Source organism: Tachyglossus aculeatus, unplaced genomic scaffold (genome assembly GCF_015852505.1).
Source record: "Tachyglossus aculeatus isolate mTacAcu1 unplaced genomic scaffold, mTacAcu1.pri scaffold_114_arrow_ctg1, whole genome shotgun sequence".
NCBI classification, from domain to species: domain Eukaryota; kingdom Metazoa; phylum Chordata; class Mammalia; order Monotremata; family Tachyglossidae; genus Tachyglossus; species Tachyglossus aculeatus.
Genome location: NW_024044846.1, coordinates 687,094 through 706,090, shown reverse-complemented (window position 1 = coordinate 706,090; position 18,997 = coordinate 687,094). Strand labels below are relative to the sequence as shown.

Below are 18,997 nucleotides of genomic sequence, written 5' to 3'. Positions count from 1 at the left end.
CTTGTCTTATGCCATTGAGTCATTTCCGGCCCATAGAGACAGCATGGACACATCTCTCCCAGAACACCCCGCTCTCCATTTGCAATCGTTCTGATAGTGTAACCATACAATTTTCTTGATAAAAATACAGAAGTACTTTACCATTGCCTCCTTCCACACAGTAAACCTGAGTCTCCTCCTTCGACTCTCTTCCATGCTGCTGCTGCCCAGCATGGGTGAATTTGGACTTGTAGCAAATTGCCTTCCACTTGCACGCCACTGGCCAAGCTAGAAATGGAATGGTTATGCCTTTGCTTGACTCTCCCTCCCGTAGCTGATACTGGTAGAGTACTGGAAACTCTCCAGGTGTGACCCTGAGAAGTATTGCATATAGTAATTGCTCATAAATACCGTTAACTGATTGATCGATTGATTAAGATATATTTCCCCCTCTACAATGTGAGCTCGCTGTGGGCAGGGATTATCTTTATTTGTTGCTGAATTGTACTTTCCAAGTGCTTGATGCAGTGCTATGCACACGGTAAGTGTTCAATAAATACGATTGAATGAATGAATGTTATATTGTTATATTGTATTCTCCTAAGTACTTAGTAAGTGCTCAGTAAATATGATTGACAGACTGACTGACCCATCAAGTGTTCATTAAGTACCACTGATTGATGCATGATAAACACATTTCTGTAATATACACTGTAGAAAAATGATGCAGGAAGTGAAGTATGAACTTGATGAAGAGTCAGGAGGCAGGGAGGTCAGCAAGGAGGCTGATGCAGTAGTCGAAGTGGGATAGGAAAAGTGCTTGGAACAGTGTGGTTGCAGTTTATTTGGAGACAAAAGGGCAAATTCTATAGATGTTATGAAGGTAGAGCTGACAGGACTTGATGACCGATTGAATATGTGGGTTGAATGAAGGAGATGAGTCGAGAATAACACCAAGGTTGTGAGTTTATGAGACAGGGACGATGGTGATCTTGTCTACGGTGATGAGAAAGTCTGGGACAGAGTTTTCGGGGGATGATGAGTTATACCGTATGGGACCTGATGAGAAGCAGCGTGGCCTAATGGAAAGAGCATGGTACCGGGAGTTAGAGGACGTGGGTTCTAATCCTGGCTCTACCACTGGTTTCCAATGTTAATCCTGGGCAAGTCATTTCACTTCTCTGTACCTCGTTTACCTCATCTGCAAAATGGGAATTAAATCCTACTTCCTAGACTGTGATCCCCAAATGGAACAAGGAATGTGTCCAATCTGATTATGTTGTATCTATTTCAGCACTAGGAACAGTACTTGGCATGTAGTAAGTGTTTAACAAATTGCATAATAATCATTAGTATTATTACGAGGATGAAGTTGGATGCCTACAGTTTGTAGACTGTAAGCTCGTTTTGGGTAGGGGCCATGTCTATCACCTCTGCGTGATTTAGTGGAAGGAGCACGGGGTTGGGAGTCAGAGGTTGTGGGTTCTAGCCACTTAACGTCTCTATGCCTTAGTTACCTCATCTGTAAAATGGGGATTAAGACTGTGAGTACCATGTGGGACAACCTGATTACCTTGAATCTACCCGAGTGCTTTAAAAAGTGCTTAGCACATAGTAAGCACTTAACAAATACCATAATTATTATTATTATTACTCTCCCAAATGCTTAGTACAGTTCCCTACAGACAGTAGGCACTCAGTAAACAAGATCGATTAAAGGATAGTTGGAATTTCTTTAGCCCTGTGTCCAGAGTTCTGTTGGGTTCTAGATTCTGTCAGATATTTCCTAGTGAGCATTGCTCAGCATCTCTTTCCTTTATATATTATGTTCCTCTTCATTCATTCATTCTTTCAATCGCATTTATTGAGCGCTTTCTGTGTGCAGAGCACTGTACTAAACGCTTGGTAAGTACAACTTGGCAACATACAGAGACGGTCCCTACCCAACAACGGGCTCACAATCTAGAAGGGCGAGACAGACAATGAAACGAAACAACAAAACATGTAGACAGGTGTCAGAATTGTCAGAAGAAATAGAATTATAGCTATTATTATTATATTATTATATTATATCATTATAATAATTACAATGTAATTATAATAATAGCTGTAATATAGATTCTACCTACCAACCCGAGAAGTGAGAATGCTGACTTTCTCCAATGATGTGGTCCAGGGCATCTGCTTTCTCTTACAAACCGGAGTGGGGGTCATGGGAAACTCTCTCCTCATCATTCTCCACGATGCTCCTGGAACCCAGGCTGAAGGCCACGGACCTGGTCATTGTCCACCTGGCCCACACGGCGATGTTCCTTACCAAAATGGTCACTGTATCAGCATCAGCTCAGCATCCGAGGCTCCTGCAGACGGACGTCGTATGTAAGACGTTCGCTTATGTGTACTGGTTGACCAGAGGCCTCTCCATCTGCACCACAGGCCTCAGGAGTATGGTCCTGGCTGTGATCATCAGCCCCAGTTCTTTTTTCTGGACCCAGATCAAAACCCAGGTCCAAAAGAATATCCTCCCAATCTTTATCCTCCTGTGGCTCCTCAGCTCCATCGTGGACATCAACCTCCTGTTCAACACCGTTACATCTCTGAATGTGACCAGCTGCGAACCCAGATGGAACAGTGATGACTACTGTTCCATCAAGCCCGTCAGCAGCATCGTAGGGCTGTTCCTCTTCCTCATCGCACTCCACGATGTTCGCTCCTTGGGAATCATGGGACGCTCTAGTGGCTACTTGGTCCTCCTCCTCTTCTGACACAGCCGGAAGGTCCGGCATCACCACGGCCACTGCCAGCCTCCTCAGAACTCCCTGGAGATGAGAGCAACCCGGACCGTCCTGTTTCTGGTCAGCTGCTTTATGCCCTTCTACTGCACGGAGATCATACTGTCACTGTTTCTGGAGAGTTCCCTCAGGAACAACATCACCCTTCTGAATGCGAATATGTCTGTGGTCAGCGGTTATGCCACCGTCAGCTCCTTCTTGCTGCTAAGCAGTAGCTCCAAGCTTACCAGGTTTTGGGAAGACATTTGAGGAAGACAAGGTTGCATCTCTGTGAGGAACCTATATCCTTCCCAGGTTCGTCTTTTATACTGAGGGATCCTTCTTGAGGTAGCAACATGGCCTAGTGAAGAAAGTATATACCTGGAAGTCAGAAGGACCTGAGTCCTAAGCCCTGCTCTGCCACGTTCCTGTTGTGCGGCATTGGGCAAGTCACAGGTCACTTAGCTTCCCTGTGCCTCAGTTACCTTGTCTGTGAAATAGGGAGTAAGACCATAAGCGCCATGTGGGACATGGAGTATGGCCAACTTGTTTAATTTGTATCTACCTCAGCGCTTAGTACAGTACCTGGCACATAGTAAGCATTTACCAAATACCATTGAAAAGAAACAGCGTCCACCACAATCTGCGACTTAAATTCAGGACTTTCAGATTGCAAGATGAATGCACTGACTCCTGTGATAAAGATGGGTGGTGCTACCTTGCAGAATTAAGAAGGAGCAAGTGAGCTCAAGGGATCGAACAGAGGGTGTTAGAGTCAGAGGACTTGGGTTCTAATCCTTGCTTCGCCAATTCTCTGCTGTATGACCTTGGGCAAGTCACTTCAATTCTCTGGGCCTCATTTTCATCAACTGTAAAATTCAACAGACTGTAAGCCCCTTGTGGGGCAGGGATTATGTCCGATTTGATTACCTTGTATCTAACACCATGTTTAGAAAGGTGCTTGAGAAATAGTAAGTGCTTAACAAATACAATTTTAATAAAATAATGGAGCCGAAAGGATTGGTGAAGTAAGGATGTTGTTCTTGAGAATGAAATTCTGGGGCTCCTCGATACGCCATTTCTATATGTCCCTCTGTAGAGGAGTGTAACTCTCTTTATAAGAAGGTCTGGAGCCCTTGCCCCTTTTAAATTCAGATAATTTCTTTGCCCCTAATGATTTCATCCAGCAACCCCTCTGATCCCTTCAAATCTCCCTTACTCCCAAATTTCTATCATCATCTTCATCTTCATCACCACAGCATTTCCAACCCTGAAAGAAGTCTGGGAAAATAATGATATTTGTCAAGTACTCACTATGTATTAAGCACTGCTGTACATACAAGATCATCAGGTCCCTCATGGGTTTCACATTCTAAGTAGGAGGGAGCTAGGTACTGATTCCCCCTTTTACAGATGAGGGAACTGAAGCCCAGAGAAATAAAGCGACTTCTTCAAGATCACACAGCAGACAGGGGATGGAGCTGGGATTAGAACCCGGGTCCTCTCTGAGGCCCCGGCTCCTTCCACTAGGCTATGCTGCTTCTCGAAACTAGAGCAATAGCCAATGGAGAGGGAAAGGTGAAAGGATTCAATAAGGGAGGAGTAGAAAAGCAAGTGTTTCTGAGAGGTGACATGTTCTGCGGTCCAGGGCGTGGGTCAAGGGGTTGGGTGTTACAAACATCAGGGAGACCAGTTTTTATCAATCAATGATATTTTATTGAGTGCTTACTATGTGCAGAGCGCTCTACTAAGACCATGGAAGACTACAGTACTAGAGAGTTGGTAAACACATGCCCTGCATGCAATAAGCTTATAGTTAATCAATCAATGGTGTTTATTGAGTGCTTACTGTGTGCAGATCACTGTACCAAGCACTTGGAAGAGTACAATAGAACAGAGTTGGTAGATGCAAACCCCACCCACAGAAAGCTTACAGTCTAGAGGGGGAGATGGACATTGAAATGAATTCCTGCTAGGGGAAATAATCAGTTAGTCAATCATGAATCAAGTAATCCCTTAATCAATAGTAAAACAATCCCCAACAAAAATAATCAATCCGTCATTGGTATTTACTGAGCACTTACTGTGTTCCAAGCTCTGCACCAAGAGTTCGGAAAAGTACGGTATAACAGAATTGATAGACATTATCTCTGACCACAAGGATTTACAATCTAGGGCAGGAGGAGAACAGGGAATGGGGACAGGATAATGTATGAGGAGAGGGAGACAGACCCTTTTGCCAATAAATTAGTAGGGGAGATTTGTCAATTCGCCTCACCTTGGGGCAAGAGAATTTTCAGCTCTCAGGACGAATGATTGACCTGTTCCAGAAGAAATGGTCATTTTCTGTTAGAGCCTATTTTCTGTTAGAGAACCATTATGAGAAGCAGCTTGATGTAGTGGATAGAGCACGGGATGTGGAGTCAGAATGTCATAGGTTCTAATCCCAGCTCTGCTACTTCTTTATTGTGGAACCTTGGGAAAGTCCTTTCACTTCTCTGTGCCTCAGTTACCTCATCTGTAAAATGGAGATTGAAACCGTGAGCCCCACGTGGGACAGGGACTGTGTCCAACCCGATTTGTTTGTATCCACCCCAGTGCTTAGTACAGTACCTGGCACACAGTGAGTGCTTAACAAGTGCCACAGTTATCATTATTATTACGGGAATAACATCCACTCTAGAGCAGCTTCCATAGCCTGTTTCCTCAAGCTGTAGATGTCAGGGTTCAGACCCTGGGGCACTATGGAATAGAAAATGAACAGAAGCAAGTCTAGTCCCGATGGACAATTAGAGAATGGAATTAGATATTCAGAAACACCCGTGGATACGAAGAAAATCACAACGATGAGATGGGGAAGGCAGGTTGAGAAGGTTTTGGACCGGCCCTCTGCTGATGGCATCCTCAGCACGGCTGAGAAGAGGCAGACATACGAGGAGGTTATGTACACGGAACAGACGGTGAAGGAACTGGCAGACAGGACAATGAGTGAATATTCACGTGTGTTTCCTGGGGGACTAGAGAGCTTCAGAAGCTGGGGGACATCATCAAAGAACTGATGGATCATTTGAAGCCCAGAGAAAGGTTCAGAGAAGGTGGCAGCTGTGTGCATGAGACCGAAGAGGCCACCACTGAGCCAGGAGGCGGCTGCCATCTTCTCACAAGTTCCTCTGTTCATGACAACCTCATAGCACAAGGGGTGGCAGATGGCAGCGTAGCGGTCATTGGACATCACTGTGAGTAGGGGCACCTCAGAGACAACATCCGAAACAAAGAAAAACACTTGCAGAATGCAGCCCTTGAAATAAATGGAGTTCTTGTTGGTCGCTGAATTGAAGAAAGATTTGGGGACAGTGACAGAGATAAGCAGAGGTCCAGGACGGACAGGTTCCTGAGGAATAGGTACGTGGGGGTGTCGAAGTGCCGGTGAAGGGTCGTGACAGCGACGATGAGGAGATTCCCTGTTAGGGCCGCCGGGTAGACCAGGAGAAACAGAGTGGTGTGGACCAGCTGCAGCTCTCGGGCCTCCGAGAAACCCAGATGCAGGAATCCGATCACCAAAGTGCCATTGGCCATCTGAGTGAATGGACAGTTTGGAGAAAACGTCTGTTTTGCAACACAAGAAGAGCACATAGTTTATTGAACAACTGAAAACAGTTGTGACAAAGGTCCCCATGTGGGCAAAAACTACCAGAAAGTACAGGAGTTTTTGACCAAGTTTGCCTTTCAATTCCTCCTTCCCATAAATCTGCTTGGTCTCCTAGAGTGTAATACCTCTGGGCTCAGATTCCTAGCACTAGTAAAAATAATAATAATTATGGTATTTGTGAAATGCTTACTATAATAATAATGGCATTGATTAAGTGCTTACTATGTGCAAAGCATTGTTCTAAGCGCTGGGGAGGCTACAAGGTGATCGGGTTGTCCCACGGGGGGCTCACAGTCTTCATCCCCATTTTACAGATGAGGTAACTGAGGCACAGAGAAGTTAAGTGACTTGCCCAAAGTCACACAGCTGACAATTGGCAGAGCCGGGATTTGAACCCATGACCTCTGACTCCAAAGCCCGTGCTCTTTTCCACTGAGCCACGCTCCTTCTGTATGTGCCAAGCATAGTTTTAGCACTGGTGTTGATTCAAGATAATCAGGTCCCACCTGTGGCTCAAAGTCTCTGTAGGAGAGAGAACAAGTATTGAATCCCCATTTTGGGAATGAGGGAACTGAGGCACAGGGAAATTAAGTGACTTGTCCGAGGTCACACAACAGGTAATTGGCATAGCAGGATTAGAACCCAGCTCCTCTGACTCCAAGGCTCATTCTTTTCTCACTAAGCCGTGTTGCATGGTCTAGGTATTACCACATACTGAAAAGGGGCATAGAAAGGTACCAGTATTCCAGCTCAATATTCGTGAAATAGAACTTCCTCCATCTAGCTACAAGAACTTAGTTTTTTCCTTGCTGTTCTCCTAGAAAATCTAATTACTTTCAGTTTAGTTAAGTACTAGTTTTGAAGTAATAAAAAATGTCTCCTGATACTAGTAGGATACCTAGTACAGTTCCCCAGAGGTTAGTACAGTGCTTGGCACATAGCAAGTGCTTAACGAATGCCATAATTATCCATTAGGCATTACCTTCTTTTGGGCCTAGTGGACACTGGTTTCATCTATCTCAATATACCTATAATAAGCTGTGAGAGTCATGCAGCCAGCCGCAAATGTACAGGAAGTGGGAAGGAGGAACTGTGGAAGTTGCTAAAAGAAGACAAACTTTCCTCCTGACCCCTCCCTGAATCAACAATCAGTGGTATTTATTGACTGCTTACTGTGTGTAGAGTGTGGTACTAAGCACTTGAGGGATTAATGACAATAGTTGGGGAATCTGTAAAGTGTTTACGATGTTCCAGGCAATTCACTGAGTGCTGGCCTAGATGCAAGAAAATCAGATTCTAATACAGTCATACCTGCTTTCTATTTTTTTGTTTTTGTTAAATGCTTACTATGTGCCAGGAACTGTACTAGTGCTGGGGCAGATACAAGATTGGACACAGTCAATGTCTCACATGGGGCTCACATTCTTAATCCCCGTTTTACAGATGAGGTAATTGAGGCACAGAGAAGTGAAGCAACTTGCTGTGCCAAGATGAAACCGGGGTACCCATCATCTAAAAGTCAAATGCTATCTCGTGACTGCCCGAGCCATTAAGGCAGAACTCAGAAGTGCGGGTGGGATACCGCCCCCGCAACCAAAACAGCTAAACTGACAGCCCAGGCCAATAATTCAGAAGGTGTCCCTTACCCCCTTGCCAATCAAATTAGTATGGAGGACAGGGGGAGGGCAGAGATTGGATAAACTGAGGCCAGAAGCTGGAGTAGTCTAGGAGCACAGGTGATGAAAACCTGCAGCCCCTGACCTTTTGTGCAGCAGAACAAAACTTATAGCAACCGGCTGTGGATCAGTTCTGCCCAGAGCTTGGGATGCCCGCTCTGCCTGCCCCACGTGAAGAGCCTTGGGATGGCTGAGTGTCCGCTGAACGCTTGTGGGGCTGGAAGGTAGGCGCTTCGCCACGGGTTGCATTTCTAAGTTTATTCATCCTAAGTTGGAAGTGCAAGTGGGTGGGAGCTAGCCGCCTCACCACATGCAAGCAAACAATAAGTGAATTCCTCCTGTGTGGGACCTGGGTGTTTTACCACGTTCCAGTAACACATAATTATATTCCTCCCGATAGGGAAGCTCTAATATCACTAAATAATTATATTCCTCCCAAAAGAGAGGTTCATTTCGCCATGTCCAAGATAATCAAATAATTCAATTCTTCTCGTGAAATAAATTTTGTATAAAACTCAGCCTTTCTGTCTCCACTCTCTCTCTCCAAACTAGTTCCCGAACAAACTGGTCTCCGGGCAACGGGTGACACTTGCCCAAGGTCATACAGTAGACATGTGGCAGGGCTGAGATTAGAACCAAGGTCCTTCTGACTCCCAGGCCCATGCTTTATCCACTTGCCCATTGTGTTTCTCCATTCATTCAATCGTATTTATTGAGCACCTACTGCGTGCAGAGCACTCTACTAAGCATTTGGGAAGTTCAAAACGGCAACATATAGAGACGGTCCCTACCCAACAACGGGTTCACAGTCTAGCAGTTATGATGGCATTTTTTTTATCTGCTTACAATGTACAAAGCACTGTTCTAAGCACTGGAGTAGGTATACGGTAATCAGGTTGTCACACGTAGGGCTCATAAGCTTCATTCCCATTTTACAGATGAGGGAACTGAGGCCCAGAGAAGTTAAGTGACTTGCCCAAAGTCACACAGCTGACAACTGACAGAAGCAGCATTAGAACCCACGACCTCTAACTCCCAAGCACACCCTCTTTCCACTAAGGTACGCTGATTTTCCAGCACTATATACCCCAGCTACCTACTATATCCATCACATCACTTAATACAGTGCTTGGCACATAGTAAATGCTTAACAAGTGTCATTATTCTATAATAACAAATATAATTGTTATCATTCATTCATTCAGTTGTATTTATTGAGCGCTTTCTGTGTGCAGAGCACTGTACTAAGCGCTTGGGAAGTACAATTCGACAACATACAGAGACGGTCCCTACCAAACAACGGGATCACAGTCTAGAACGGGGAAAAAGACAAGAAAACAAAACAAGTATACAGGTGTCAATACCATTACTATATTATAACAAATGTGATTATCATTAAAAGACTATTCTGTCCATATGTTGTTGGATGACAAATAGTCAACTTATCAGTTTTCTATCTTTGACTACTTTCCCCCATTCTGTGCCTACATATATCAGGGGCCCATTTTGGATCAGATTGGAACAAAAGCTTGGAAATTATATTGATCAATCAGTGAATCATTGGCTTTCAATGTCCACTCAGTCACTCACTCAATCAATCAATCAATCATGTTTACTGTGTACAGTGCACTGTACTAAATACTTGGGAAAGTACAATATAAAAGGATTGATAAAAACATTTCCTGCCTACAACGATATTGGAAGAGTTAAACAGAAGCAAGGTACATTTCCCTGACCTCAAGGACCTTAACCTAGAACTTAGTACAGTGTCTGGCACAATGTAAGTGCTTAACAAATATCATCTAACAAATCAAGGCACATGTTCCCTGCCCTCAAGAATCTTTCAATCTAATGGGGGAGACAGACAAAGATTTTAGTCTCAAATACAGATTTAGATTATTTCCTGCTGTACACTGAAAGGATAATTTATATCAAAGGCTACTGAGTCTGTTTCCTTACACAAACCCATCACAGTCGACGCTTACCATATGGAAATGCTGATTTCTTTCTGAAACAAGGGTAGTCTGGAAGGCTGAATGACAGTCAGATGGAACAGGTTAATCTGAGATCCGATCCCAGCTCTCTTGCTGAATCGCTGGGAGACCCTGGTCAAGTGTCAGCCTCTCTCTGTGCTTCAGGATTGTCATGGAAACATAGAAGGTAGAGAGTGGAAAGAACGTCTTTTCAGGGTCAGATCACCCAGCATGAGGGATAATCTCCATCCATACAGAGGTAGTCAATATTTCAGTTCTTCTGCTGTCATTGAAGCACCTTGAGACCCACTGAGACACTCAAATGTGTATCTGAAATGTTCTGATGCACAAATCCGTTTCATCAGGTCACAGTGCATCGGAGGGAAACTGGTGATATTTAATAGCCTGATATGGCTTTTGGAGACAGGAGTGATGGGGAAAGTCCCAAGGGGGGAGATGAAGTCAATTAGCCCCACTGGACACTGTTGTGGAGATGTGGTTTGCTGGGAGAAGGAGAGGAGAAAGGAGACAAAACAGAATTTTAGTGCTGTCAGAGGTTCGTATTTCTAGACTGCGAGCCTACTTTTGGGTAGGGATTGTCTGTATTTGTTGCTGAAGTGTAATTTCCAAGAGCTTAGTACAGTACTCTGCACACAGTAAGTGCTCAATAAATAAAATTGAGTGGATTGAATGAATATTTGCAGAGGCACAATTTTTGTCTAGTGGAAAGCGCATGGATCTGTGTGCCGGAGGTCCTGAGTTCTAAACCCTGCACTGCCACCTTGCCAGTTGTGTGAGCACTGGCAAGTCACTAAACCTCTCTGTGCCTCAGTTTCCTCAACGGTAAAATGGGGATTCAATACCTGTTCTCCCTCTTATTTAGACCGTGAGTCTCATGTGGGGCTACTGGTGAGAAGCAGCGTGGCCTGGTGGTGAGCGCATGGGAGTGGGAGTCAGAGAACTCAGAAGTTACGTCCAAATCTGAGCTTCTTGTCTTTTCACCCAAATCATGTCCACTCCCAGACTTTCCTGTCACAGTAGATGACACCATCATCCTTCTCGTCTCTCAGGCCCATAACTTTGACACCTCTCTCTCATTCAACCCACATATTCAATCCATCACCGAATCCTTTAGGTGTTACGTTCACAACATCGTTCGTATCTGCCATTTCCTCTCCATCCAAACTGCTGCCATGTTGATACAATTACTCATCCTATCCCGCCTAGATTACTGCATCAGCCTCCTTGCCGACCTCCCAATCTCCTGCCTCTCCCTACTCCAGTCCAGACTTCACTTGGCTGCCTACAGAAACGTTCATGACATGGCACCCCCACTCCTCAAAACTCTCCAGGGGCTGCCTATCCATCTCCTTATCAAACAAAAACTCCTCACCATTAGCTTTAAAACACTCCATCACCTAGCCTCCTCCTACCTCACCTCGCTTCTCTCCTTCTATAACCCAGCCCACATACTTTGCTCCGCTTGTGCTAAACTTCTCAGTGTGCCTCGATCTCGCCTGTCCCACCATCGACCACTGGCCTACGTCCTACCTCTAGCCTGGAACACCCTCGATCCTCAAATCAGCCAGACAATTCTCTCCACCACCTTCAAAGCCTAATGGAAAGCATATCTCCTTCAAGAGGCCTTCCCAGAATAATTCCTACTTTTCCTCATCCCCCACTTCCTTCTGCGTTGCCCTAACACGCTCTTTCCCCCTCTCCCAGCCCCATAGCACTTATGTATATATTTGTAATTTTATTTATTTGTATTGATGTCTGTTTATTTTTACTGATGTCTGTCTCCCTCTTTCTAGACAGTGAGCTCATTGTCAGCAGGGACTGTCACTCTTTATTGTTGTATTGTACTTTTCCAAGTGCTTAGTACAGTACTCTGCACACAGTAAATGCTTAAAAAATATGAATGAATGAATAAATGAATGAATGAGTCAGAGGACCTGGATTCTAATCCCGGCCCCACCATTTGTTCGTGAAGTGATCTTGGGAAAATCACTTTTATTCTCTGTGCCTCAGTTCCCTCATCTATAAAATGGGAATTAAGACTGTGAGCCCCATGTGGGATATGGATTAGGTTCAACCTGGTGACCTTGTATTTACTCCAGCTCTTAGTACAGTGTCTGGCACATGTAAATGCTTACCATCATCATCATCAGTGATATTTATTGAGGACCGTATGCAGAGAACTGTACTAAGTGTTTGGGATAGTTCAATACAACAGACTTGGTAGACACGTTCCCTACCCACAACATGCTTACAGTCTAGAGAGGGAGAGTGGCATAGACATAAATAAATAATTTATAATGTGACTGTATAGACATGCACATATTTGCTGGGGGGGGCTGAAGATGGGGTGAATACCAACTGTCAATACCATAAAAGAGGGGAATGGTGCCAACTTGATTCACTTTTGTATCTTCCGCAGCACTTATAACAGTGTGTGACAAGTGGCAAGTGCTTAAGAAATGTTGTTATTATTATTATTATTATTATTATTATTATCATAATCCATTCACATCTTTCAGAGTAGGGACAATAACACTTTGCTCTGACCCTCCATGAAGGTGACCCTAAATCTCTCGAAGTCTAGTGTCCTAGGCACTGGGTTCATCTGAACTGTCTGGACCGTCATACATCAAGGCCATGGCCCAAACTAGCCGACAGGATTACCCTGCGAGTGGACCAGGCTCAACGCCAGTGAGAGAACTGTGCTCCTGAGGAGATCAATACCTTTCTGTGTACAGGACACTGAACTAAGTACTTGGGAGAGTAAAATGCAACATAGTTGTTGACATGTTACTTTGCCACAACAAATCAATCTATTAATGGCATTTATGGAGTGCTTACTTTGTGCAGACCACTGTACTAAGAGCTAGGGAGAGCACAACACAACAGAAATGGTATACACGCTTCTTGCCCACAATCAATCAATCAATCAATCAATGGTGTTTAATGTGTATTTACTCTATGCAGGACAATGTACTAAGTTCTTGGGCGAATACAACACAACTGTATTATATATAATATATTCTATATATATATATATATATATATATATATATATATATATATATACCTATATATTTATTCAATCGAATTTACTGAACTCTGAGCACTGTACTAAGCACTTGGGAGGGTACAATACAAAAATAAACAGACTCATTCAATCGTATTTTTTCCTTCACTCAATCATATTTATTGAGCACTTACTGTGTGCAGAGCACTGTACCGAGTGCTTAATTGATTTCCTGTCATTCAGTCAATTGCATTTACTGAGCGCTTCCTGTGTGCACAGCACTGTACTAAGCGGTTGGAAAATGCAATTTGGCAATCCCTACCCAACAATCCCTACCCAACAATGGCCTCACAATCTAGAAGTGGGGACACAGACAACAAAACAGGCAGACATCAATAGCATTAATATAAATAAATATAATTATAGATATATAAACATCCTTAATAAAATAAATAGAATAATAAATATGAACATATGTACACAAGTGCAGTGGGGTGGGGAGTCGGGGAGAAAGGGAGCGGAGGAGGAGTAGAGGAAACGCAGGGCTCAGTCTGGGAAGTCTCCTGAAGAAGGTGAGTTTTCAGTAGGGCATTGAAGGGGGGAAATGTGCCAGTTTGGCGGTTGTGAGATGAGAGGGCATTCCAGGCCAGAGGCAGGACATGGGCCAGGGGTCTACGGCAGAGCAGGCGAGAACGAGGCACAGTGAGGAGGTTAGCAGCAGAGGAGCAGAGTGTGAGGGCTGGGCTGTAGAAGGAGAGAAGGGGAGGGCTCTTCTTCTCCTGCTCACCCAGACTCTCAGGAAAAGGAGGAGGTGTCAGTTTCCTTCTCGCCCCCCAATGTGGCTTTTGCACTATCCCTCCTCCCCCTTCCCTTTCCTTCCCTTCCTTTGAAGCCCACATTATTCTCCTCTACCACCCCCTCCAGATTCTTGTAGCCATCATCTACCGCCCCCCCCGGGCCCACCTCCAACGTCTTTAGCGATTTTGACCCCTTCCTCACCTTCCTTCTCTCCTTTTCCATGCCCACTCTGATCCTCGGAGACTTCAACATCCACATGGATATCCCTGATGACTCCTCTGCCGCCCGCCTTTTATCCCTCCTCGACGCTGCCAACCTCTTGGTCTACCCCACCTCACCCACTCACCAACTTGGTGATACCCTCGACCTCATCATCTCCTATCGCTGCACTGTGTCCACCCTCACCCACTCTGAAATCCCTCTCTCTGATCATAATCTTCTCACCTGCCTCCTCACTCATGCTCCGTTCCCCTGTAAATCCATATTACTCCCTCACAGAGATCTCTGCTCTCTTGACCCCATCATCTTTCTGAGCGCCTCACACCCCACCTCGCCTCCCTCTCCTCTCTGCCCAGTCTTGATGATCAGATTACTGCTCTCAACTCTACCCTTTCTACTCAGCTAGACTCGTTCACTCCCCTTTCCCTCGCCGCTCTCGTACCACTAACCCACAGCCCTGGATCACTGCCACTGTCCGCCTCCTTCGCTCTTATGCTCGAGCTGCCTAACGTTGTTGGCGAAAGTCTAAACACCATGCCAACCTCGTTCACTTCAAGTTTATCCTTTCCTGCCTTAACTCAGCCCTCTCCTCTGCCAGACAAAACTATATCTCCTCCCTTATTGACACCCATGCCCATCATCCCCACCACCTCTTCCATACATTCAACTCCCTTCTCAGGCCCCCGGTTCCTCCCCCTCCTCCTTCCCTCACCCCCAACGATCTGGCCTCCTACTTCATTAACAAAATTAAATCCACCAGGTCCGACCTCCCCAAAGTCACTGCCCCCCCTTCTCCAACCCCCCGGCTCTCAACCCTCTCTGCTACTCTCCCATCCTTCCCAGCAGTATCCTCAGAGGAGCTCTCCTCCCTCCTCTCAAGTGCTACTCCGGCCACCTGTGCTTCTGACCCCATTCCCTCTCATCTCATGAAATTTCTCGCTCCATCCCTTCTCCCCTCTTTAACTCCCATCTTCAACCGCTCACTCTCCACTGGTTCCTTCCCCTCTGCCTTTAAACATGCCCATGTCTCTCCCATCCCAAAAAAACCCCTCTCGACCCCACCTCACCTTCTAGTTATCGCCCCATATCCGTCCTACCATTCCTTTCCGAACTCCTTGAACGAGTTGTCTACACGCGCTGCCTCGAATTCCTCAACACCAACTCTCTCCTCGACCCCCTCCAGTCTGGCTTCCGTCCCCTACATTCCACAGAAACTGCCCTCTCAAAAGTCACCAATGACCTCCTGCTTGCCAAATCCAACGGCTCCTACTATATCCTAATCCTCCTCGACCTCTCAGCTGCCTTCGACACTGTGGACCACCCCCTTCTCCTCAACACGCTATCCGACCTTGGCTTCACAGACTCCGTCCTCTCCTGGTTCTCCTCTTATCTCTCCAGTCGTTCATTCTCAGTCTCTTATGCAGGCTTCTCCTCCCTCTCCCATCCCCTTACTGTGGGGGTTCCCCAAGGTTCAGTACTTGGTCCCCTTCTGTTCTCCATCTACACTCACTCCCTTGGTGTCCTCATTCGCCCCCACGGCTTCAACTATCATCTCTACGCTGGTGACACCCAAATCTACATCTCTGCCCCTGCTCACTCCCCCTCTCTCCAGGCTCGCATCTCCTCCTGCCTTCAGGACATCTCCATCTGGTTGTCTGTCCGCCACCTAAAACTCAACATGTCCAAGACTGAACTCCTTGTCTTCCCTCCCAAACCCTGCCCTCTCCCTGACTTTCCCATCTCTGTTGACGGCACTACTATCCTTCCCGTCTCACAAGCCCGCAACCTTGGTGTCATCCTCTACTCCGCTCTCTCATTCACCCCTCACATCCAAGCCGTGACCAAAACCTGCCGGTCTCAGCTCCACAACATTGCCAAGATCCGCCCTTTCCTCTCCATCCAAACCGCTACCCTGTTCGTTCAAGCTCTCATCCTATCCCGTCTGGAAGACTTCTCTCTGATCTCCCTTCCTCGTGTCTCTCCCCACTTCAATCCATACTTCATGCTGCTGCCCGGATTGTCTTTGTCCAGAAACGCTCTGGGCATGTTACTACCCTCTTCAAAAATCTCCAGTGGCTACCAACCAATCTGCACATTAGGCAGAAACTCCTCACCCTGGGCTTCAAGGCTCTCCATCACCTCGCCCCCTCCTACCTCACCTCCCTTCTCTCCTTCTACAGCCCGCCCCGCACCCTCCGCTCCTCTACTGCTAATCTCCTCACTGTGTCTCGTTCTCGCCTGTCCCACCATCGACCCCCGGCCCACGTCATCCCCAGGCATGGAGTGCCCTCCCTTTGTCCATCCGCCAAGCTAGCTCTCTTCCTCCCTTCAAGGCCCTACTGCGATCTCACCTCCTCCAGGAGGCCTTCCCAAACTGAGCCCCTTCCTTCCTCTCCCCCTCGTCCCCCTCTCCATCCCCCCCATCTTATTTCCTTCCCTTCCCCACAGCACCTGTATATATGCATATATGTTTGTACATATTTACTACTCTATTTATCTTACTTGTACATATCTATTCTATTTATTTTATTTTGTTAGTTCGTTTGGTTTTGTTCTCTGTCTCCCCCTTCTAGACTGTGAGCCCGCTGTTGGGTAGGGACTGTCTCTATGTGTTGCCGACTTGTACTTCCCAATCGCTTAGTACAGTGCTCTGCACATAGTAAGCGCTCAATAAATACTATTGATTGCTTGATTGATTGATTAAGAGGGTGCAAGATGATGGAGAGCTTTGAAGCTAATAGTGAGAAGATTTTGCTGTCCACAATGAGTTTACAGTCTAGAGGTATGAGAGATAAATTAATATAAATAAAGTAATTACAGATATGGGCATAAGTGCTGTAAGGCTCGGAGGGGGAATGAAAAAAGGAAAAAATCCAGTGCAATGCAGAAGAGAGTGGGAGAAGTGGAAAGGGGAGTTTAGTTAGGGAAGGCCTCATGAAGAACATGTGCTCTCAATAAGGTATTGAAGGTGGGGAGAGTAAATGTCGGGTTTAAGGAGGGAAGGCATTCCAGGCTAGAGACAGAACATGGGTGAGGGTTCACCGATGCGATAGATGAGATCGAGATACAGTGAGAAGGTTGGCATTAGAAGAGTGAAGTGTTCAGGCTGGATTGTAGTAGGAGAGTAGCAAGGTGAGTTAGGAGGGGCAAGGTGATTGAGTGCTTAAAGCCAATGGTGTGTAGTTTTCGTTTGATGTGGAGGTGGATGGGCAACTACTGGAGTTTCTATAACTGTTTGGCACCTGTTTCCTTGTTGAACTCATTTGCTCCCATGGCTTCAACTATAATCTCTACGTGGATGACACCCAGATCTGTATATCCTCCCCTGTTCTCTCTCTCCCTCCAGGTTCCCATCTCCTCCTACCTTCAGGACATATTTATTTGGATGTCCACCCGCCATTCAAAACTCAAGATGTCCGAGACAGAGCTCCATATCTTTCTTCCTAAATACTGACTTCCTCTCCCTGACTTTCCCGTCACTGTGGACGGCACTACCATCCTTCCAATCTCACAAGCCCACAACGTTGGTTTAATCCTTGACTCTAATCTCTCATTCACCCTACGTATCCAATCTGTCACCAAGCCTGTCTGTCTCACCTTCACAACATCGCCAAGATCCTCCCTTTCCTCTCCATTCAAACCACTACCACGTTAATACAATCACTCATTCTATCCCTACTGGATTACTACATGAACTTTCTTTCTGACCTCCCAACCTCCTGCATCTCCCTAATTCAGTCTATACTTCACTCTGCTACCCTGATTATCTTTCTACAGAAACTTTCGGGACGTGTCACCCCCCTAGTCAAAAATCTCCAGTGGTTGCCTTGACAACCTACGAATCAAGCAAAAACTCCTCACTCTCGGCTTCAAGGCTCTCCATCACCTCGCCCCCTCCTACTTCACCTCTCTTCTCTCCTTCTACATCCCAGCCCACACACTCCACTATTCTGTGCTAAACCTACTCACTGTGCCTCGTTCTTGCCTGTCCCACCATCGACCTCTGGCCCACATCCTACCACTGGTCTGGAATGCCTTCCCTCTTCAAATCCGATGATCAAACTTCCCCCCTTCAAAGCTCTACTGAAGGCTCACCTCCTCTATGAGGCCTTCCCAGACTAAGTCCCCCTTTTCCCCAGCTACCTCTCTCCTCCCCATCTCCCCGACTTGCTCTTTGCTCAACCCACACCACAGCTCTTGTGCATATCTGTATATATCTATAATTTTATTTATTTAAATTAATTCCTGCTTACCTGCTTTGATGTGTATATATCTATAAATCTATTTATTTATATGGATGCTATTTATTGATGTCTTTTTGCTTGTTTTGATATCTGTCTCCATCCTTCTAGACTGTAAGCCCGTTGTGGGCATGGATTGTCTCTGTTGCTGAATTGTACTTTCCAAACACTTGATACAGTAAGCACTCAATAAACACCATTGAATGAATGAATTAATGAATTTTGTACGCTGGTGCCAACCTACTCACTGTACCTCAGTCTTGTCTATCTCATCACCGACCTCTTGCCTACATCCTGCCTCTGGCCTGGAACACCTTTCCTCTTCATAACCGACAGATGACCACTCTCTCAATTTCAAAGTCTTATTAAACGATCCGATTAAAACTACATCTCCTCTGAAATGTCTTCTCCGACTAAGCCCTCCTGCCCTCTCCACCCACTCTCTTCCATGCCACCCTTGCACTTTGATTTGCTCCTTTTGTTCACCCCTCCTTCAGACCCAAAGTGTTTACAGCAATATCTGCAATTTTTTATTTGTAGTATTGTCTGTCTCCCTCTCTAAACTATAAACTCAGTGTGGGCCAGGACAATTTCTACCAACTTTGTTATATTGCACAAGTACTTAGTATGGTGCTCTGCACACAGTAAGTGCTCAGTGAA

The 18,997-nt window shown here is 45.7% G+C and overlaps 2 protein-coding genes and 1 non-coding gene across 3 annotated transcripts; 1 reads left to right on the top strand and 2 right to left on the bottom strand.

Annotated features, from left to right (window-relative positions):
• Nucleotides 1-225: 225 nt before the first annotated feature.
• Nucleotides 226-363, bottom strand: LOC119922618. The gene has a single exon (XR_005448676.1). It is a non-coding gene; the product is annotated as a small nucleolar RNA SNORA7 (small nucleolar RNA).
• A 1,859-nt stretch (nucleotides 364-2,222) lies between these two features.
• LOC119922601 (vomeronasal type-1 receptor 90-like) lies at nucleotides 2,223-3,949 on the top strand. Its single transcript, XM_038742331.1, has 3 exons — nucleotides 2,223-2,684; nucleotides 2,793-2,982; nucleotides 3,906-3,949. Exons 1-3 carry the CDS (start codon nucleotides 2,223-2,225, stop codon nucleotides 3,947-3,949), a joined length of 696 nt encoding a protein of 231 aa, XP_038598259.1.
• Nucleotides 3,950-5,409: 1,460 nt separating this feature from the next.
• On the bottom strand, nucleotides 5,410-17,369 carry LOC119922600 (putative olfactory receptor 14L1). The gene is made up of 2 exons (XM_038742330.1): nucleotides 17,339-17,369; nucleotides 5,410-6,077 (listed from the first exon to the last, which is right to left on the bottom strand). The coding sequence occupies exons 1-2, from the start codon at nucleotides 17,367-17,369 to the stop codon at nucleotides 5,410-5,412; spliced, it is 699 nt and encodes a 232-aa protein (XP_038598258.1).
• Between the last annotated feature and the right edge of the window lie 1,628 nt (nucleotides 17,370-18,997).

What these genes read in the sequence shown, in the direction of transcription:
- LOC119922601 (XM_038742331.1), top strand. Translation starts at nt 2,223, where the DNA reads ATGCTCCTGGAACCCAGGCTGAAGGCCACGGACCTGGTCATTGTCCAC. An exon ending in TCCTCATCGCACTCCACGAT is followed by an intron (nt 2,685 to 2,792) that starts GTTCGCTCCTTG and finishes CAGCCTCCTCAG; the next exon opens with AACTCCCTGGAGATGAGAGC. An exon ending in CTCCTTCTTGCTGCTAAGCA is followed by an intron (nt 2,983 to 3,905) that starts GTAGCTCCAAGC and finishes TTTTAAATTCAG; the next exon opens with ATAATTTCTTTGCCCCTAAT.
- LOC119922600 (XM_038742330.1), bottom strand. Translation starts at nt 17,369, where the DNA reads ATGGGAGCAAATGAGTTCAACAAGGAAACAG. An exon ending in TGAGTTCAACAAGGAAACAG is followed by an intron (nt 6,078 to 17,338) that starts GTGCCAAACAGT and finishes TCTTCAATTCAG; the next exon opens with CGACCAACAAGAACTCCATT.